Source organism: Emiliania huxleyi (assembly GCF_000372725.1).
Source record: "Emiliania huxleyi CCMP1516 unplaced genomic scaffold EMIHUscaffold_89, whole genome shotgun sequence".
NCBI lineage: Eukaryota > Haptophyta > Isochrysidales > Noelaerhabdaceae > Emiliania > Emiliania huxleyi.
In genome coordinates, this window is record NW_005195368.1 from 209,418 (window position 1) to 225,596 (window position 16,179).

Below are 16,179 nucleotides of genomic sequence, written 5' to 3' on the forward strand. Positions count from 1 at the left end.
CCCCCCCACACACCCCCACGCACCCACACCGCCGCCCCCAGCCCCCCGCACCCCCCCGCGCCCCCCGCCCACCCCCACCCCCCCCCCCCAGCCACACAAGTCAGCTTTGGGAGCTCTCGGCGACGCCCAATGCGTGCGCCGGTAGGGGGGAGTGTGCGCGCGCGTGTGTGAGATGAGGATTGTGGCAGGCTGGCTGCTGCTGATGTGGGCAAGTGTGCTCTGTGTGCAGCGCTGCGCTGGCGTGCGACGCGCGCGTGCTGTGCGCGTGTGCGTGTTGGATGCGCGTGCGCGTCTGCGTGTGCTGCGCGCGCGCCGCCGTGTGTGCTGTGTGCTGTACTCTGTTGTGCGCCTGTTTGTGCAGCTGGGAGGTGCAGGCTTGGCTGGCAGGGCTGCGCGGCGGGCTGCGGCGCGCTGCGGGTGGTTGTGCGCCTGCCTGGTGGTGTGCGGCGGCCGCTCAGCCCGCCCGACCGGGTCGTCGGCGGCCCAGGGCGCGGGCATGCGGTCTGCGCTGCATGTGAGGCTGCTGCGCGGCTGGCGCGTATGTTTCCGTGCGGTGAGGGACGCGCGTATGCGTTCACGCTGCGGGCGCGGGCGGGCGCGGGGGGCGGCGTGGTCTCACCGCGGTCCGACGTCGGTTGGTCTTCGGCGTGGCGAGGGCGGGCGCGCAAAGAGCTTGCCGCCATCGCGTTGCCGCCAAGGAAAAAGAATCCTGAGCACGGGAGGTCACGGAACGACGGGTCGAACGACGGGTCGAGCTCCCCCCTCCGCCGGTCGAGGCCACGGTCGAGACCGTGAGCGCGGCCGAGGTCCTCGCGGGCGTGGCGGAGTCCGGCCCGAACTACGTGCTGCCGCAGCCCGCGGAGTCAAAGAAGGCGCGTCGGAAGCGGCTGCGCGTGGACGCGGCGGCGAGGATCGCCGGGCACGCCGTCGTCGAGGCAGGCACTCACGTCGAGATCCTGGGCGAGCAGAGGTGGTGGCCGGGCACCATCACGGGGCGGGAGGAGGGTTCCGACGGCCGGCTCGTGCACGCGGTCGAGTACGACGGCTACCCCGACCAGGATTTCCGGCTCAGCCTAGAGGAAGTGGCGTGGAGGCAGGCGACGCTCGGCGCCGGCGACGCGGCCCCCATTTGTTTATGTATGTAAAAGAGGAGTGCAGAAGATTGGACAGGGGAGGGACGCGGCCAGAAAGAGGGCGGGCGCCGAGGTTCGATATAAGTAGAGGAACGAGTCGAGAGGACAGGGAGGGACGTGTCCGGGGGGGGGGACAGGGGGGGGGCAGCTCAGTGTCAGATTGCATCTCGGCTGCATCAATGGCGGATGGGCGGCCTCGGATCACAGTCACGTCGGCGAGGACAGCGACGGCGTCGTTGGTGGAGCGCAGGGGCGAGGGCGTCGACCGACGGGCGGCGCATCAGGGACCCCTCGCTGGCGAGCGGCTGGCGCGGGAGGTCACGGAACGACGGGTCGAACGACGGGTCGAGCTCCCCCCTCCGCCGGTCGAGGCCGCGGTCGAGACGGTGAGCGCGGCCGAGGTCCTCGCGGGCGTGGCGGAGCGGCCTGCTCGTGAGACTCGACCGGACAAGACAGGAAAAGACACCGGACCGGAGCCGACCGGAGAGGACTGACTGAACCGAACCGAACCGAGCCGAACCGAACTGAACACTAAGCTAATTGACCAAGTAACCTAATTAACCGAACTTAACACTTTCAGAATGGAGGCAGCGCCGGGCTCAGCTGTGCCCGGACAGATTTGTCGATAGGCGATGCGATCAGCCATCAGCAAGCGGCGGTGAAGCCTGGTCCATGGCCGGGCAGGCGCGCCGCAGGCGAAGCGCTCTCGCGGGGCCTTGCGTCGTCCCACCTCGAGCCCTCGCGGGGCCACGGTCGTACGTTTACCTCCCCTCACGTGGGCTCCGTTTACCTCTACCTCCGGCGGTCTGAGACAGGTTTACCTTTACCTGAGGCCCCACATGCCAGCACTACCTCTACCTGCGCACCCGGCCCTCCGGCCGAAATAGTGCAACTGACCAGACTGTTAGAGATCCAAAGTCAACGCGTGTGTGTTGGTTGACACATAGAGTTTGACTGCGGCCCTCTAGGCGCTCTCGAAAAATGATTATAATAAAAAACTCCCCCCACAACACAAACACAAAACTAAAAAAAGAACAAAACCTAACAAAAATATGTCAGCCAACAAACAAAACATTAACAACGCAAGTCCTCCCCCCAATCCCGGCGCTCGCTTCGCTGCAGCAGAGCTCGCCTGTGTCTGACGCGAATGATGCCTATCTGAGCGGCGAAGAAGGCGGCGGGAAACGACAGGATCCAGGGCCCGAAGAGGAGCCGGAGGCACCGCGAGTCTCCGAGGCGGGCCAGGAGCACGCCCGTGTGGCACAGCATCAGGACGGCAGTTGCCGCCACCGTGGCGAGCTTGGTCCGCGTCGAGATGTGCTCGGTTGGCACAAACCCCAGCCAGACACCAGGGCATGCAGCGACGATCGCCGCGCTCGACGCCGAACGACAAAGGGCTTCTGTGTTTGCAGCGAGCACGGCGCTTGGGCGCAAGACAACTGCGGCGGTTGCTACGAGCGGAAAGGCGACAAACATTGAGCACACGATCCTTGCGGCGAGGCGATGGCCCAACACAAAGGGAGCGACCCCCGCGAGGAACATTGCGCCCAAGAGGAGCTTGGCAATAGGGGCTGCCGTCAGGTCATTCGCGTACAACACGAGGACTCCAAAGAGCGCGACTGCGGCCTGGCGAGTCATCCCCCCCTTCAGAGTCGGGGAGTTACGCTGCTTCTGCTGCAGGAGCCGCTCATCATAGAAGCCAGCGAGCGCCGCGACGAGAACGGCCACCGCGTAGAGCCCGTTCCAGCCTGCCCAGAGACCCTCTCCCGCAGCGCGCATGCGCTCGGTCAGCAGCTGAACTTGCTGCGGCGGCTCCGGTGGCGAGGGTGCAGGGGAGGGTAGAGTGGTACCGCCCTCGGCCTCTTCGCTCAGCACGCTGTCGAGAAAGGAGAGGTCGACAGACTCCTCCCTCGGGTCGGCGCCCAGCTGCGGCGGTAGCACCGCGGAGAAGACCGAGACCGCGGGCGGGGGCATTGACTGCGAGCTGGACGCGGCTGCCGACGGCGCCGGCTCTCTGGCCGATCGGCATCGCGCCTTCCGGCGCTGGCTGGTGTCTTCGGGCACCAGAGTTCCATGGGCCAAATGCATGTGCAAGCTCACAGCGCCATGCTCGTTCCGCGAGGTGCACCACTGCTCCGGGATCTCGTCCCAGGTCTGCGATCCCCCCTGAATCGGAACATCGGCTGTGCTCGTCAGCTCTGCTGCAGCAATCAGCTCCGCGGAGACGGTTGCAAACGGCCAACCCATCACGCCGCCCCCGAGGCCAAGGCCGACGGAGACAGGAGCATTGCTTGTCGGCGGCTCACGAAAGATGACGACCCGGGGTCCTGTGCAGCGCCTGGTCTGGTTGCAGATCCTGTAGGGCGGCAGCCTGCCGGTGTGTGCCGTGCTCCACACCCCATTGGACGCCGTGTTATCGAGGCGGACGGTGGGAGGCAGCACGCGGACGCGCTCAACGGGCACCCACAGCCCGTGGTGCTGGCAGCTCGCGCAGAACTTGACAAATATGGAACTGCTGCCGATCGGCTGCTCCGGGCCTGGGCGGCGCGGTGGGGACGGAACACATGAGCTGTGCGCGCCATGTGGTGCTCGATAACTACGTCCATGGAAAGCGTACGGCAGCCTCGCCTTGGCGGCACTCCATGCCGGTGAGAACCTTCCCCCAGCACTCGGCCATAGAAGGGCGCACTGCTGCATGAGGAATTCTAAGCAAGCCGAGGAATTCGCCGAGCGGTGTTACTTCCGTTTACAGTTTCCGGCGAAATGTTTCGGTACACAAAAGAATCCGAGACGCAATTGGTTCGCTTCGTATCGACCGCTTCGACCTATCTGGCCACAATGCCGATATACGCCGCTACGCTACCGATTCGTTCTGGCTCAACGAGGCTGCTGCGGGCACTCGGGGCCGACTTCTGGCCCAGCGAGGCCGCTGCGGGACACACGGGGGCAGGTTTTAGATTAGTTTTTTGGGCGAACTAGCCGACATCGATGAGGAACGCACCGCTCCGCCTGCAGCTCGCGTCTCGGGCCGTCTGCACGCTGGTTCAGCCGCCGCTGCCGCTCTGGTACAACGACCACTACCAGGTCTCGCTGCCGTCAACATCCTCGTTTCCGATGGAGAAGTACAGGTATATCCGCGAGGCGCTGCAGCGGGAGCTCGAGGCCGCCGGCAAGGCCACCTTCCACGAATCGCCGCTCGCGTCGGTCGAGGACCTCACGACGGTCCACGACGGCGAGTACGTGCGGCGCTACCTGGCCAACGAGCTCTCCCACAAGGAGAACCGGCGGATCGGCTTCCCGTGGTCGGAGGCTGGCAAGCTACGCGCTCTCTCGTCGACGGGTGGGACCGTGGCGGCGATGCACGCCGTCTGCCGGCCGGGTGGCGCCCGCTTCGCAGGCCACATCGCCTCCTCCCTTTGGCCGTCTCTCTCCCTTCACCCGAATTTCGCCTCTGCGAGAGAGGCTGCGGAGGCCGGAGTGGTGATGTCTGGCCATCTCTCCCCTTATCTCCCCAAATCGAAGGGAAGTCTGGTGTTTGTCCGCAGGCCACATCGCGGGCGGGACGCACCACGCGTTTGCAGACCGGGGCGAGGGGTACTGCGTCTTCCCCTCGGAAGTGTCTAGGATGTGTCTAGGAAGTGTCTAGGAAGTGTCTAGGCGAGGGGTACTGCGTCTTCAACGACATCGCCGTCGCCGCGGCGTGCGCGCTCCGGGACTACCCTGCCATCCGGAGAGTGCTGCTGGTCGACCTGGACGTGCACCAGGTGTGCAGTGCTGCAGCAGACTGCAACGGCTCCCACCGCCCACCGCTGCGTGAATCCTCTCACTCGGGCGGCGGCACGCTGGCGCAGCGCACCGAAGCGACAGACTTGGCACGCTCCGAATGAACGAGTTCACTCACTCCCTCGCGGCAGCACACAGCGCGGCAGTCGGCCAGCACCCGCCTGCAGAGCTCGGGCACCCGTCGAGGCACCCGCCCGGACAACGTGCGTCTTCGGTCCTCCGCGGGAAGCCCCGCGCAGAGGGCAACAGCGTCTCTGTCCCACACACGCACAGACGCACACACACATGGCTCGGGCACGGGGCCCAAGGCCGGTGTGCACTCCGCCAGCACTCGTGTGCTCACACCACTCCACCCGCCCGGAGAAGGCAGGCAAGAGTAGACAAGGCAGACAAGAGCCCACCTCTAGCGGCCCCTTCCCACTGGGTCGGACTCGCGGCGTGCACCTGCAGGGGAACGGCAGCGCGCGCATCTTCGCCGCCGACGGGCGCGTCAAGACCTACTCTCAGCATTGCGAGGGCAGAGATAGCCGAGAGAGAGCCGAGAGATAGCCGAGGGATGGCCGAGGGATAGCCGAGGGATGGCCGAGGGACAGCAGCACTCGATCGCGCAAGAGGAGCCGGAGGGGAACGGACAGTCCGACCGCCCCAACCGTACCCGAGCCCCCTCTGAAAAGGGCAACCCTCGACCGCGCGGGAGGAGCTCGAGGCCACTACTCTGACCTCACCGGGCCTCATCATCTCACAGGCAACCTCTTCTCGGCACGCGAGGCGTCGGACCTCGACGTGGACGTGCCGGTGTGTGTGTGTGTGTGGGGGGGGGGGGGGGGTTCATGAACGGGGTGCGTTGAAGGTTAAGTGAAACGCCACTCAATTATAGGTGGGGGAGGGCGACGACGGCTATCTCGCGCTGTTGGGCGGGGACGAGCCGAGATCGCGCCGAGATCGCGCCGAGATCGCGCCGAGATCGCGCCGAGAAGCGCCGAGATCGCGCCGAGATACCTCGCGCTGCTGAGCGCGACCGCTTGGCCTGCCCGCCTCGACGCGGCGCGAGAGACGATTGGCTCAATGGGCCGAATCCATTCCAGCTAGCAGATCAGATCAGCGAGCGGATCAGTGAGCTTCATCAGCCCGTTCCGCAGGCGAGCACCTGCCAAGGTTCCTCGAGGCGACGCAGCCGGACCTGGCGCGCGAGGTCTAGCCGAGACGAGAGGAGCCGATCTGGAGCCGATCTTCTAGCCGAGGTCTAGCCGAGGTCTAGCCGAGGTCTAGCCGAGGTCTAGCCGAGGTCTAGCCGAGGTCTAGCCGAGGCCTGGCCGAGGTCTGGCCGAAGTCTGGCCGAGGTCTGGCCGAGGTCTGGCCGAGACCTAGCCGAGGTCTAGCCGAGGTCTGGCCAAGGTCTGGCCGAGGTCTGGCCGAGGTCTGGCCGAGGTCTGGCCGAGGTCTGGCCGAGGTCTGGCCAGATCTAGCCGAGATCTAGCCGAGATCTCGACGCAGCCCGACCTGGCGCGCGAGAGATAGCGACACCACCTCCAGACCTCGACTGGGCCCTCCTAGACGCCTCCTCGAGCCCGCGCAAAGGCACGAGCCCCGTCTCGAGGCGACGGAATCACACGCGCCATGGCCCGCGGCACGCGTCGCATGCGCGGACAATTGGCGACGGACACAGCGCCGGGCCCCGTGGGTGTGTGGGTGTTTGGGGGGGGCGAGGGGGGGGAGGGGGGGGAGGACACCTGCCAGCTCTGTGGCGCCCCCACCGCCAAGCGCCGATTGTTCGCAGGTCTTCTTTCAGGGCGGCGTCGACCCGCACCAGGCTGGTCCACTACCGCTCACTACTACTACCGCACACTACCGCTGCTACTCTTGCTCCTCCTCCTTCCGCCGCACACGCCCCCTCTCCCTCGCGCGCACTGCGCCTCCCGCTCGAACCGCCGTGCGGCGCCTGTATCCGCACTCCCTAGACCCTGTCCTGAGCCTTCCGACAGGCGGACCGGATCGGCCGGCTCGAGCTCAGCACCGCGGGCCTCAAGAAGAGGAACGCACTCCACACACACACAGCACACACACACACACACACACACACGCGCGCGCGCACACACACACACACACACACACCGCTCCCCAACGCGCACTGGGCCTTGAACTGTTGTTGCTGTGGGCTCCTGTCGTCTAGACGCGGAGTCGCGAGGGTCGCGCCCCCGTTGCCCTACCACCTCGTGTGTGTGGAGAAGTTTACCGGACCCTTCCTTCCCTAGGAACGCACTCGTGTACCGGCTCGTCAGCGGGCTGCAGAGCGCGCCGCGGCTGGTGGTGACCTTGGGAGGAGGCTACCCCCGCAACCTCGAGCCGTCGTCGCCGCCCTTCCACCAGGTGGTGCAGAGCCACATGGACGTGTACCGCCAGTGCGCCGCGGCGCACGCGAGGCTGTGACCCACTTTGTGGCGCACACGTAGGGCCTCTCGTTGCACCTCATAAAAGTCATATTTTCTCATCTGTCCAAACCACCCAACGGACGGACCGCGGCGGAGTTGCGGCGGCGGAGACCACTTGAGGCAAACTGCGGGTAAATAAATATTTTTGAACGGATGAACGCGAGCTCGTGGGGTCCACGAAAGCACCGCTTGGCGGTGTCAGAACCGCCCTCTTTGACCCTGGGGGGCCGAATCTGCGCCCTCTGGGCCCCGGCGGCGGTCCCGGAGAGGGCCAGCACGCGGGCTCCGCCGACGCTCTCGCAACGCGGGTCGCGCCGCGCGCCTCCCGGACGAAGCGTGTTGGTGCGCGACGGCGATCCCCGCCTGCAGGGAGCGGAGCACACGCGTCGGATGGCGAGGGCAGCACAAATATTGCACTCACGTCCCAGTATGGCAGCAGCCGGACGGGTTGGGTGGCGTGAGGGCAGGGTGGTGAGGATGATTCCACAGATCTCGCTGGAAATGGCCGTGTCCTTCCCGGGGGAGGCAGGCGAGCACGCACCTCGCGTCCGAGCGCGAGTCGACGAGTGGTCGCCGAGAGATCGCCGAACCACTTTCGAGTGCGCGCGCACACAGCACAGCTGCGGGTTGTAACTCGACTGCCGATCGCGCGTGCGGGATGTAAACGCAGCTCGCTGGCGCCAGTGCACGGTGGCAGGGACTGGAGGCTCGGCCGAAGGGGAAGAGCAGTCCTCAATCGTCACGTGGAGGTCGCTGGGCTGGATCCATCGAACTGCCACACACCTGGAGCGGAGGCACATCAGGTCTTGCGGCACACTCTCCGACAGATGCATGCCTTTTGAGCAAGCCCACGCGCCTCCACCGTCGCGTAGTATGCCAGCGGCACGCCGGTACGCCGACGAGTCGTGCGCGCTCGGCAGTAATCGGCGTTGAGACTGCCTAGCGCGCACATCGAGAGCGCCGAGTTGTGTTGCCGCGAGGAATCCTGCTCGAAGATGGGGTCCGAGCGGCGCCTGATCGCATGGGATGGATCAGTGGGGCTATCACGTGGGTACTAGGCCTGCTCAGTCAGGAGTTGGCGAGTGTGTGGGAGATTCACGCCCGTCGCTCAACGTCTGTTGAAAAACTGTTCGCTGAGCAAGCTCACGGTCGAGCGGGCTTGACGCGCGCTTCAGGATAGCAAGAGGCGTGCCCACTCCCCTGAGGAGCGTGCGGGCACGCCTGGGAATCGACGTGGAGCGACCATGGACTGGGATGACAGCCGGCGAAGCGCTGCGCCAAAACCATGGCGCCGAAAAGCGTCCGCCCTCGGCGTGCTGCAAGCTTCACGGCGGAGGCTGTGAAGTCGCGGCATCGAGTTCAACCTGAGCGCACGCACGCACCGTGCTGGGGAGGAGTTGGCCTGCGAGCGGCGAGCGCTCCCGAGCGCGCGGCGCCCCGTTCTGGCCATCTTTCGCTTTACCACCACAAAATCGCCTCCATTTTGCGCGCCTCCGGTGGCAGGTCTAGCCGGGCCCGATTGATGAAACTTTTGATGGTTGCGCGCCGGATCTCGACTCCACCGTGCTACGGTGCGTCCCAAAGCAAAACTTGTGGCAGAGGGGCCAGATTGGCCGATTTATAACGACTGGACAGCGTCTGAAGGCTATTTTGCGGCGACACCGATACGCGGTTGAGGGCCCACGGTTGTGGCTAGTGGAGGGTGCTGTACAATCCGAGGGCGTTCCCGTGGCCTCACGGGCCCGGTCGACGATCGTGGCCAGAAAATTCAAAAAGTTTCATCCGTGGGGGCGAGATATTTAACTGTCTAGCTCGATTTTGACCCATAACTAGACAGAACGGCCCCAAATCGGCCCGGAACCGACCCGTGGGCCCGTCTGCCGCACCCAGCTCCGCCGGGAGGGGCGCGCGCCGTTCCCCGCGGGTCGGGCGGGCCACGCAGACACGGCGGGCGAGCTTCCCGTGCCCTGTGAGAGCCGTCACACCGCCTCAAACAGGTCCCAAAGTGGGGTTTGCCTCAAGTGGGAGACACAGCGAGAGGCCGGTTGGCGAGGCGCGTTCCTTCTCTCCTGCTCACGCGTCAACGGCGAGGCGCGCCCGCACAGAGACTTTTCACTTTACCGCGGTCCTCGCGGCTCTCGGTCTCGCGCCGGCCCGGCCGCGGGCCCGTCTCTCATCTCCGGGGTGAGCAAGTAGCGCATCACCTCGAGCGACGGCCGCTCCTGCAGCGGCCCCGGCGAGGGAAGCCGCTCCTGCTCCGCCACCCGCGCGAGGCCTTGCTCGGAGGTAAAGTGGCCCGCGCGGTCGGTTGCGCCGCCGTCAGGCTCCAGCCGGTAGCCCATCAGTGCCCACGCATGCCAGGCGGGCCGGGTCAACCCTTTCCGCTGCAGCCCGATGGACGGCTTGTCCTTGTACTTTTGAGTCTGCAGCCGGTTTTGCGCGTGCTGCGCGTTGTGGCTCATGCTCCGAAAGTGCTCGGCGACGCGGTCATCGCTCTGTCCGGCGGTGAGCGCCTCTTCGAACCACGGGCGCAGCTGGCTCAGCGGGTACCAGTACAGCTCGGCCTTTCGGCACCACTCCTCCGCGCCCCCACACTTCACCTCGACGGCGCCGAGCTTGGGCGAGAAGGGAGCGGCGATGAGCTTGTCGCGGTGCCCAAACGTGGTGACGGCCTCGCGCCCGTTGGCGTGCTCGCCGTTGAGCTTATCGCTGTCGAGCGCCATGACGAGGCCGACATCGAGCGCCGTGAGAGCTGGCGGAGCGTCGCCGAACACCGTCTTGCAGACGGCGTGCACGAGATCGAGCAGCGGAAGGCGCACGCCGAGGTGGACGCACGCGGAGGGCGGGCCGTGTAGATGAGCTCCGCCGCGCCAAAAGTGAGGCCGTTGTACGCGTGGATGTAAAAGCCCAGCACGACCTGGCCGCCGACGCGAAGCGCGGCGGCGAGAGGAGGCTTGGTCCTTGGAGACGGGCATAGCACCGACCAAATTTTTTTCCACAGCCCCGTCTCCTGAATCGCTGTCCTCGCCGGCGGTGCGGCGGCGCTGGCGGACGCGCTTTGTCCTTTGAGCACGGCGTTCGAGCGCCCCGCGACGAAAGTCGGAGGATTTGGGAGGGCGCAGGTGTGGTATTGGTTTCGCGCGCTTGTGCGGTGTTTTCCCACAAAGACTACTGCGCGGCGGCCATTTATCGGCTCATGACAGACACTGAGACACACACTGACGCGCACGCCGCCACACAAAACACCGAGACATCAACCTCACCATGGACAAACAAGTTGCTGGTTTAGAGCGCGGTGTGGGCCCGAATCAGCCGGCCGCCGGCCTGCCACATCTATTCACTCTCGGGGCAGGGAGCACGGCTAAATCCAGTCCCTCTCTACGAGCACGCGGTCCCGGCGCGCGGGCACAGACCGCCGCCAACGCTCACGGGGCGGCGGGGGACGAGTCACGGGGCGGGGGTAGTAGCGGCGAGCCGAGCCGCTTGGCGGCCCCCGCGGCGGGCGAGTGCAGCTTGCCGAGGATGAGCCCGCGGCAGAGCGGCGCGCCGCAAAAGCACTCGAACCCGCCTCGGTCGCCCGTGAGGTCGTCCTCGGTCGAGTCGTAGTCAAAGGTGAGCGACTCTCCCGCCGCCAGCGGGCGGCGCGCCACGAAACCGACGCAGAGGTCGGGCCCGACGACCACATCGCAGTTCGGGTCGCAGGAGTGGCACAGGAAGTTGTCGAGGTCGTGCGGCGTGAGCGAGGACGAGAAAAGGCGCGGCCTACCATGTGCTGAACTGGATTTGGGTGCCGGGTGTGGTAGGGTACTGCGCCGCGAGTGGTCGGCCGGGCCCGTGCGGCGTCGAGGGCGAGATCTGGATGCACGTGTTGAAATCGTCAACCTCCTCCTCCCACAGCAGCAAATTCGGAGGCAGCAGCAGCACCAGCGCGCCCTCGTCCAGCGGCACGCCAAGCTTGACGTACCTCCCCTCGTCCTCGACGCCGTCGACGCGCGGAGAGCCGCGCAGCTCCTAGGAGGAGATCTGGGGAGATCCGGGGAGGTATGGGGGGGATCTGGCGTCGACCGCAGCTGCATCAGCTCACCTAGGAGCGAGAGTGGAGACTCAGCCTGGCAATCAGAGAGGCTCGTGCAAGGAGAAGCGCGCATGCTCCTCGTCGCAAGCGGCGCTCAGCCGGTGATGCGAGATGAGCACCTATCAGCAACACCACCACCACACTCTTCCTACTGCGAATCAACTCCCGGCTGGCGGTGCGAGAGAAGCACCGCGGCTTGCCGGTTCAGCAGCTCGAGCTGCAGCCCCTTTGCGGCGCACGAGAGCAGCTCGCGCCGCTCCGCGCACAGCCTCGAGAGGGCGCGCGGGTCTGGCCTACAGTGCTGAGTACGCCAGCCTCGGGGCGGTCTCGTGCAGCGTACTCAAGAGCACCGCGTGAGAACGAGGGGCGCGAATGCAGTGAGTACAGCGGAGTGCGGCGGAGTACGTGAGTCCCCACGAGCGCTGGCGTGGAAGACCTGGCCGAGGATTCCGCTTCTAGGGCGTATGGTGGCCGGTCGGTCCACGGCGTGTCGAGGCTCGGCCCGGTCGGGCTCGGCGTGTCGAGCCGCAGCCACCACGTGCGCCTGACGTTAACGCCTCACGTCCTCCGGCTCCTACACCTCGGCCAATCTCGGGGAATCTCGGGGAATCTCGGGGAATCTCGGGGAGTCTGCGCCTCACGTCCTCCGGCTCCATCCACTCGAGCGGATGTGGCTCCGCGTGGCCCTCCGCCTGCGGTAGGAATGAGAAGGCTCGACGCCTGCCCGAGCCGCACGGCGGTGCGGGGAGAGGCTGGGGAGAGGCTGGGGAGAGGCTGGGGAGAGGCTGGGGAGATGTCCGCCTGCGCGATCCGCACAGCAATGTGCGGCATAAAGTGGCCGCAGTAGCGCTCGGCGACCGCCGGGAGAGACCAGTCGAGGGGCGAGACGCGGGAGCGGCAGCAGGCGGCGCCGCACTGGCAGTCGAACTCGGGCGTCAGGATCGAGTCCTCGCTCGTCGCGTAGTCGAACGTGATTTCTTCTCCGGGCGTGATGTCCCTCGACGCGACCATCACGCCGTTGTACTCGGCGCCGCCGTCGACGAACCAGCACGTCGGGTCGCAGGAGTGGTTCATGTAGTTGGAGACGTCGACGGTCCGTACCGTCGGGTACTCCTCGATCGGCAGCTCGTTGAACTCGGCCAGCGACTGGTACTCGTCGTCGCCAGTCTTGTACATGAAGTGGCAGTACGCGCGGCGCGACTTTTCGGGCAGCGCCTCGATCCACGCGCGCGTGCGTGGCGTGGCCTGCACGTCGGGCCCGGCGCGCGCTCGCTCCGCCCACACCACCTCGCCCTTGCGCAATCCGTAAGTGGCAAAGAGCCCGAGGCCGCCGCCGACTTCCGAGCGGGGCCGGCACACGATGTGCGGGTGGACGGTGCCGACGATGTCGGCGGGCAGCGAGGCGAGGAGCAGCGATCGGCCGGTCCACTCGTTGGACGAGCGCGGCAGCCGCGAGTATGGCAGCCCGTTCGGGGCGAGATCCTCCTCCGCCATGCGCAGAACAGCGCCCTGCTGGCAAACTTAGGCGATGCGCTGGCCAGCTCGAAAAGAAGAAATCATTCTACGGCGTGTCAGCAGGAAATGGCGGGGCGAAGCAGCGTGTACCCAGGCACCCGCAAGCAACGCGGGCCGAGCGGTGAGGCTGAGAAAAAGAATTCTAACCCGGCACGCTTGAGCGACTCGCGGATATGTTTCTTTTTCCCTCGCGTCCCGGTCTATCCCCGCCCCCATGGCCGCCGCGCGGCGCCGCCGTTCAACCTGCCAGACGAGCTCCTGGGCCCACGGAGCTAAGTCGCGGCGGGCGGTGGCGGCGTCGCAGAACGAGGCTGCCGAGGAGAGCGATGGAGTCATCAGAGGATGAAACAGCAGGAGAGAGAACGACGAGAGTGGGACGACCGCGAGGTGGCATGAAGGTCGCTGCGAGAATTGGCGAGAGACTGCGACGAGCGAGAGATAGGAAGAGGCAGACGCCCAAGGGTGGGCGACGGCTAGCACCACACTCCTCTCCTTAAAATCGCAGAGTTCTTGCTACATCAAGCGCTTGCGCTTCGGCGGTTAGTGGTGCACTAACCTCCGAGAAACCCATCGGGTCGCTCCTCATCGCAAACCCTGTCAGCAGAGTCCTCCTACGGGAATGTGCGTACAGTAAGAGCCACATTACACGGTTACACCGAGAGAGAGAGCGAGAGTGAGAGCCATCCTCGATCGCCGTACAAAGCTCGCTTCCGAGCTCTCACGCCGCGCGTAGGACCCTTAGGGGCCTAGAGAACACAACCCCCTCTCCCTCTTCTCCCAGTAAGCTAAAAGTACACCGATGCGAAAATCCCTGTGTGGGGCGGCAGCGGAGACGGACGTCAAAGGACGGCCGCGAAAGTGCACAGCACAACATAACGTGTGTGGTGGCGGCGTGCCGTCCTCCCATATCCCTCCTTTGGGTTGTTTGTCTGTTTTCTTTCTTTTCAGATTCGCGGCCCTCCTACGTTGTTGTGTACGTCAGTAATCGCACGTGTGCATGTTTTGCGTCGCACATGTATGCAGCGGGATGCCCCAACAAGCCCTTGTCCCGAAGCGGAGCTCAAGGGGACGGTGGCGGCGCGCGACGCGGAGCTCGAGAAGGTCCGGGCGGAAGTGGCTGAGCGGGCATGAGAGAGGGGCAGCGCCCCACGCCCTGCTCCCTCGTCGCTAGGCACCAGTGAGAGCAGTGTGACCACGCCGTGTGTAGAGGGAGCTCGCGCTCCTGCGACGCTGTTGACTCTTCCCTACAAGTACTCTCAGTCATCGCACGCACGCTCTCTCTTCTCTCTTCTTCAGGCATATTTCAAGCATCGAGAACACGTGTCCGCCCGCACCAAGCCCTTGTCCCTTACCCAGCCTTCTACGAGTAAACGGGCTCGAGCAACTCGAGCATGGCGCCACCCGCCCGCAAGCGCGCCCGCACCGCCGGCGAGGACGGCGACTCGGACGGCGGGGCATAGCGGCTTAGCGGCATAGCGGGTCAGCAAGCCCGAAACGGCGGGAGGGGTAGGGCTATCTCGGAAGAGCTAGAGGGCTCAGCCACCCCTCCACCCCTCCGCCCTGCACTCCTCCACCCTCCCGGGGCGATAGAGGTCCGTCCTCGAGCCCTCCCACTTCCACCCCTCCGACCGGAGGGCTCGCCAGCCCACAGGGCTGGAGGGGTCCCCGTCGGATCGGCGTCGGGAGGGCTCCACAGGGCTAACCCCCTCCCTGGACGCCGGGTGGGCTCGGAGGGACGGTCGGACAAGGGAGGAGCTTCGTGGCGGGAGGGCTCGAGAGGGGTCGGAAGGGCCCTCCGGGAGGGTCGCAAAAAGATAAAAAAACGAAGTCGCGGCTTATGTGACTGCCCCTCAAGAGGGCTCGGAGGGCTCGGAGGGCTCGAGCTTCCGAGCCCTCCAGACCCCTCCGAGCCCTACTGGAGCCCTCCAGCCCTCCAAGCCCTCCTTCCCTCCGAGCCCTCCGAGCCCTCCAAGCCCTCCGAGCCCCCCGACCCCGGTTCGGCGGCTCGCCCCTCCGAGCCCTCCGGGCACTCCATCCCTTGTGAGCCCTCCCGAGCCCTCACGAGCCCACCAGCGCCACCCTCGTGCCTCTCTGCCCTCCGAGCCCTCCGACCTCCGAGCTCTCCACCCCTCCCAAGCCCTCACGAGCCCTCCTACGCCTCGCTTTTGGCCAGCCCTCCCAGCTTCCACCCCTCCGAGTGCCCTCCTGGGCCCTGCCGCCTGACACCTCTATCGGTGGAGGGCTTTAGGTCACGGTCCTCACTCCCGCCCTCCCGACCCCTCCACACCCCTAAAGCGGCACCCTACCCCTCCCGCCGTTTTAGGGCCTCCTGACCGCACTCCGGCGGGGCTGTGGCGATCGCGGATGGCTTCGAGGCGCCCCTCTTTGGCGCGCCCGTCGTCGGCCAGGTCACCACGCTGCCGCTCGAGCGAGGGCGAGGACGGCGCTCTGGCAGCGCAAAGGGTGAAGGGCATCGTGAGCGATCACGCGGGCAGCGAGGTTGTGGCCAGGGGGGCGAGGGCAGGGCATAATCTTATGCACAAGATTATGCACCACGCGGGCAGCGGCGCCTATCGCTTCTCTGATGGCGTGGGCGGCGCGGCGCAGTTCTACAACCCAAACGGCGTCGCCATCAGCCCGGACGGCAGCGCGCTGTTTGTTGCGGACGAAGTCAACCACAAGATCCGCCGGGAGGTGGCGACGGGCGCGGTGACGACTGTCGCGGGTAGCGGCACCGCGGGCAGTGCCGACGGCGTGGGTGGCACGGCGCAGTTCGGCTACCCAAGCGGCGTCGCCGTCAGCGCCGACGGCAGCACGCTGGTCGCTGCTGGTTTGCACGAACGACGGTGGCCTCCGCCAGGTCTGCGTGTCAGCGCCTCCTCCGCCCCCCACCTTCGCGCTGATTGTGGTGCCGCCCTCGACCCTCGTGGCAGACCTCGGAAAGACGTGGGGCGACGCTACTCTGCCCCAGGGCATGGTCACCCTCCTCGTCGGCGAGGACGAGGAGCGCCTCGAGCACGTGAGTAAGAGCCAGCTCTGCGTGCGGTCCGTGTTCTTTCGGACCATGTTCGGCATCGGCATGAAGGAGCGCGACGCCGCCGAGGTCACGGTGCGCAACACCGACCTCGCCACCTTCACCGCCCTCGTCCGCTACCTCTGCACCGACCAGCTCGACCTCGGCGAGGAGGAGGGCGGCAGAGCGCAGCGCGCGCTCGACCTGCGGCAGCTGGCGCAGATGTACCAG

The 16,179-nt window shown here is 66.3% G+C and overlaps 2 protein-coding genes across 2 annotated transcripts; one reads left to right on the forward strand and one right to left on the reverse strand.

Moving 5' to 3' along the window:
• Positions 1-4,119: 4,119 nt before the first annotated feature.
• On the forward strand, positions 4,120-7,405 carry EMIHUDRAFT_438958 (hypothetical protein; the record flags this gene model as incomplete). The annotated part of the gene is made up of 7 exons (XM_005757987.1): positions 4,120-4,530; positions 4,679-4,720; positions 4,791-5,711; positions 5,794-6,099; positions 6,694-6,730; positions 6,899-7,102; positions 7,169-7,405. Coding segments are annotated over 3 exons (683 nt in total), but the record flags the coding sequence as incomplete, so codon positions are not given.
• A 3,091-nt stretch (positions 7,406-10,496) lies between these two features.
• On the reverse strand, positions 10,497-13,271 carry EMIHUDRAFT_453655 (hypothetical protein; the record flags this gene model as incomplete). The annotated part of the gene is made up of 7 exons (XM_005757988.1): positions 10,497-11,107; positions 11,178-11,356; positions 11,611-11,713; positions 11,857-11,964; positions 12,057-12,112; positions 12,237-12,929; positions 13,179-13,271. The coding sequence occupies 7 exons, from the start codon at positions 13,269-13,271 to the stop codon at positions 10,771-10,773; spliced, it is 1,569 nt and encodes a 522-aa protein (XP_005758045.1). The 3' UTR covers positions 10,497-10,770.
• Positions 13,272-16,179: the final 2,908 nt, after the last annotated feature.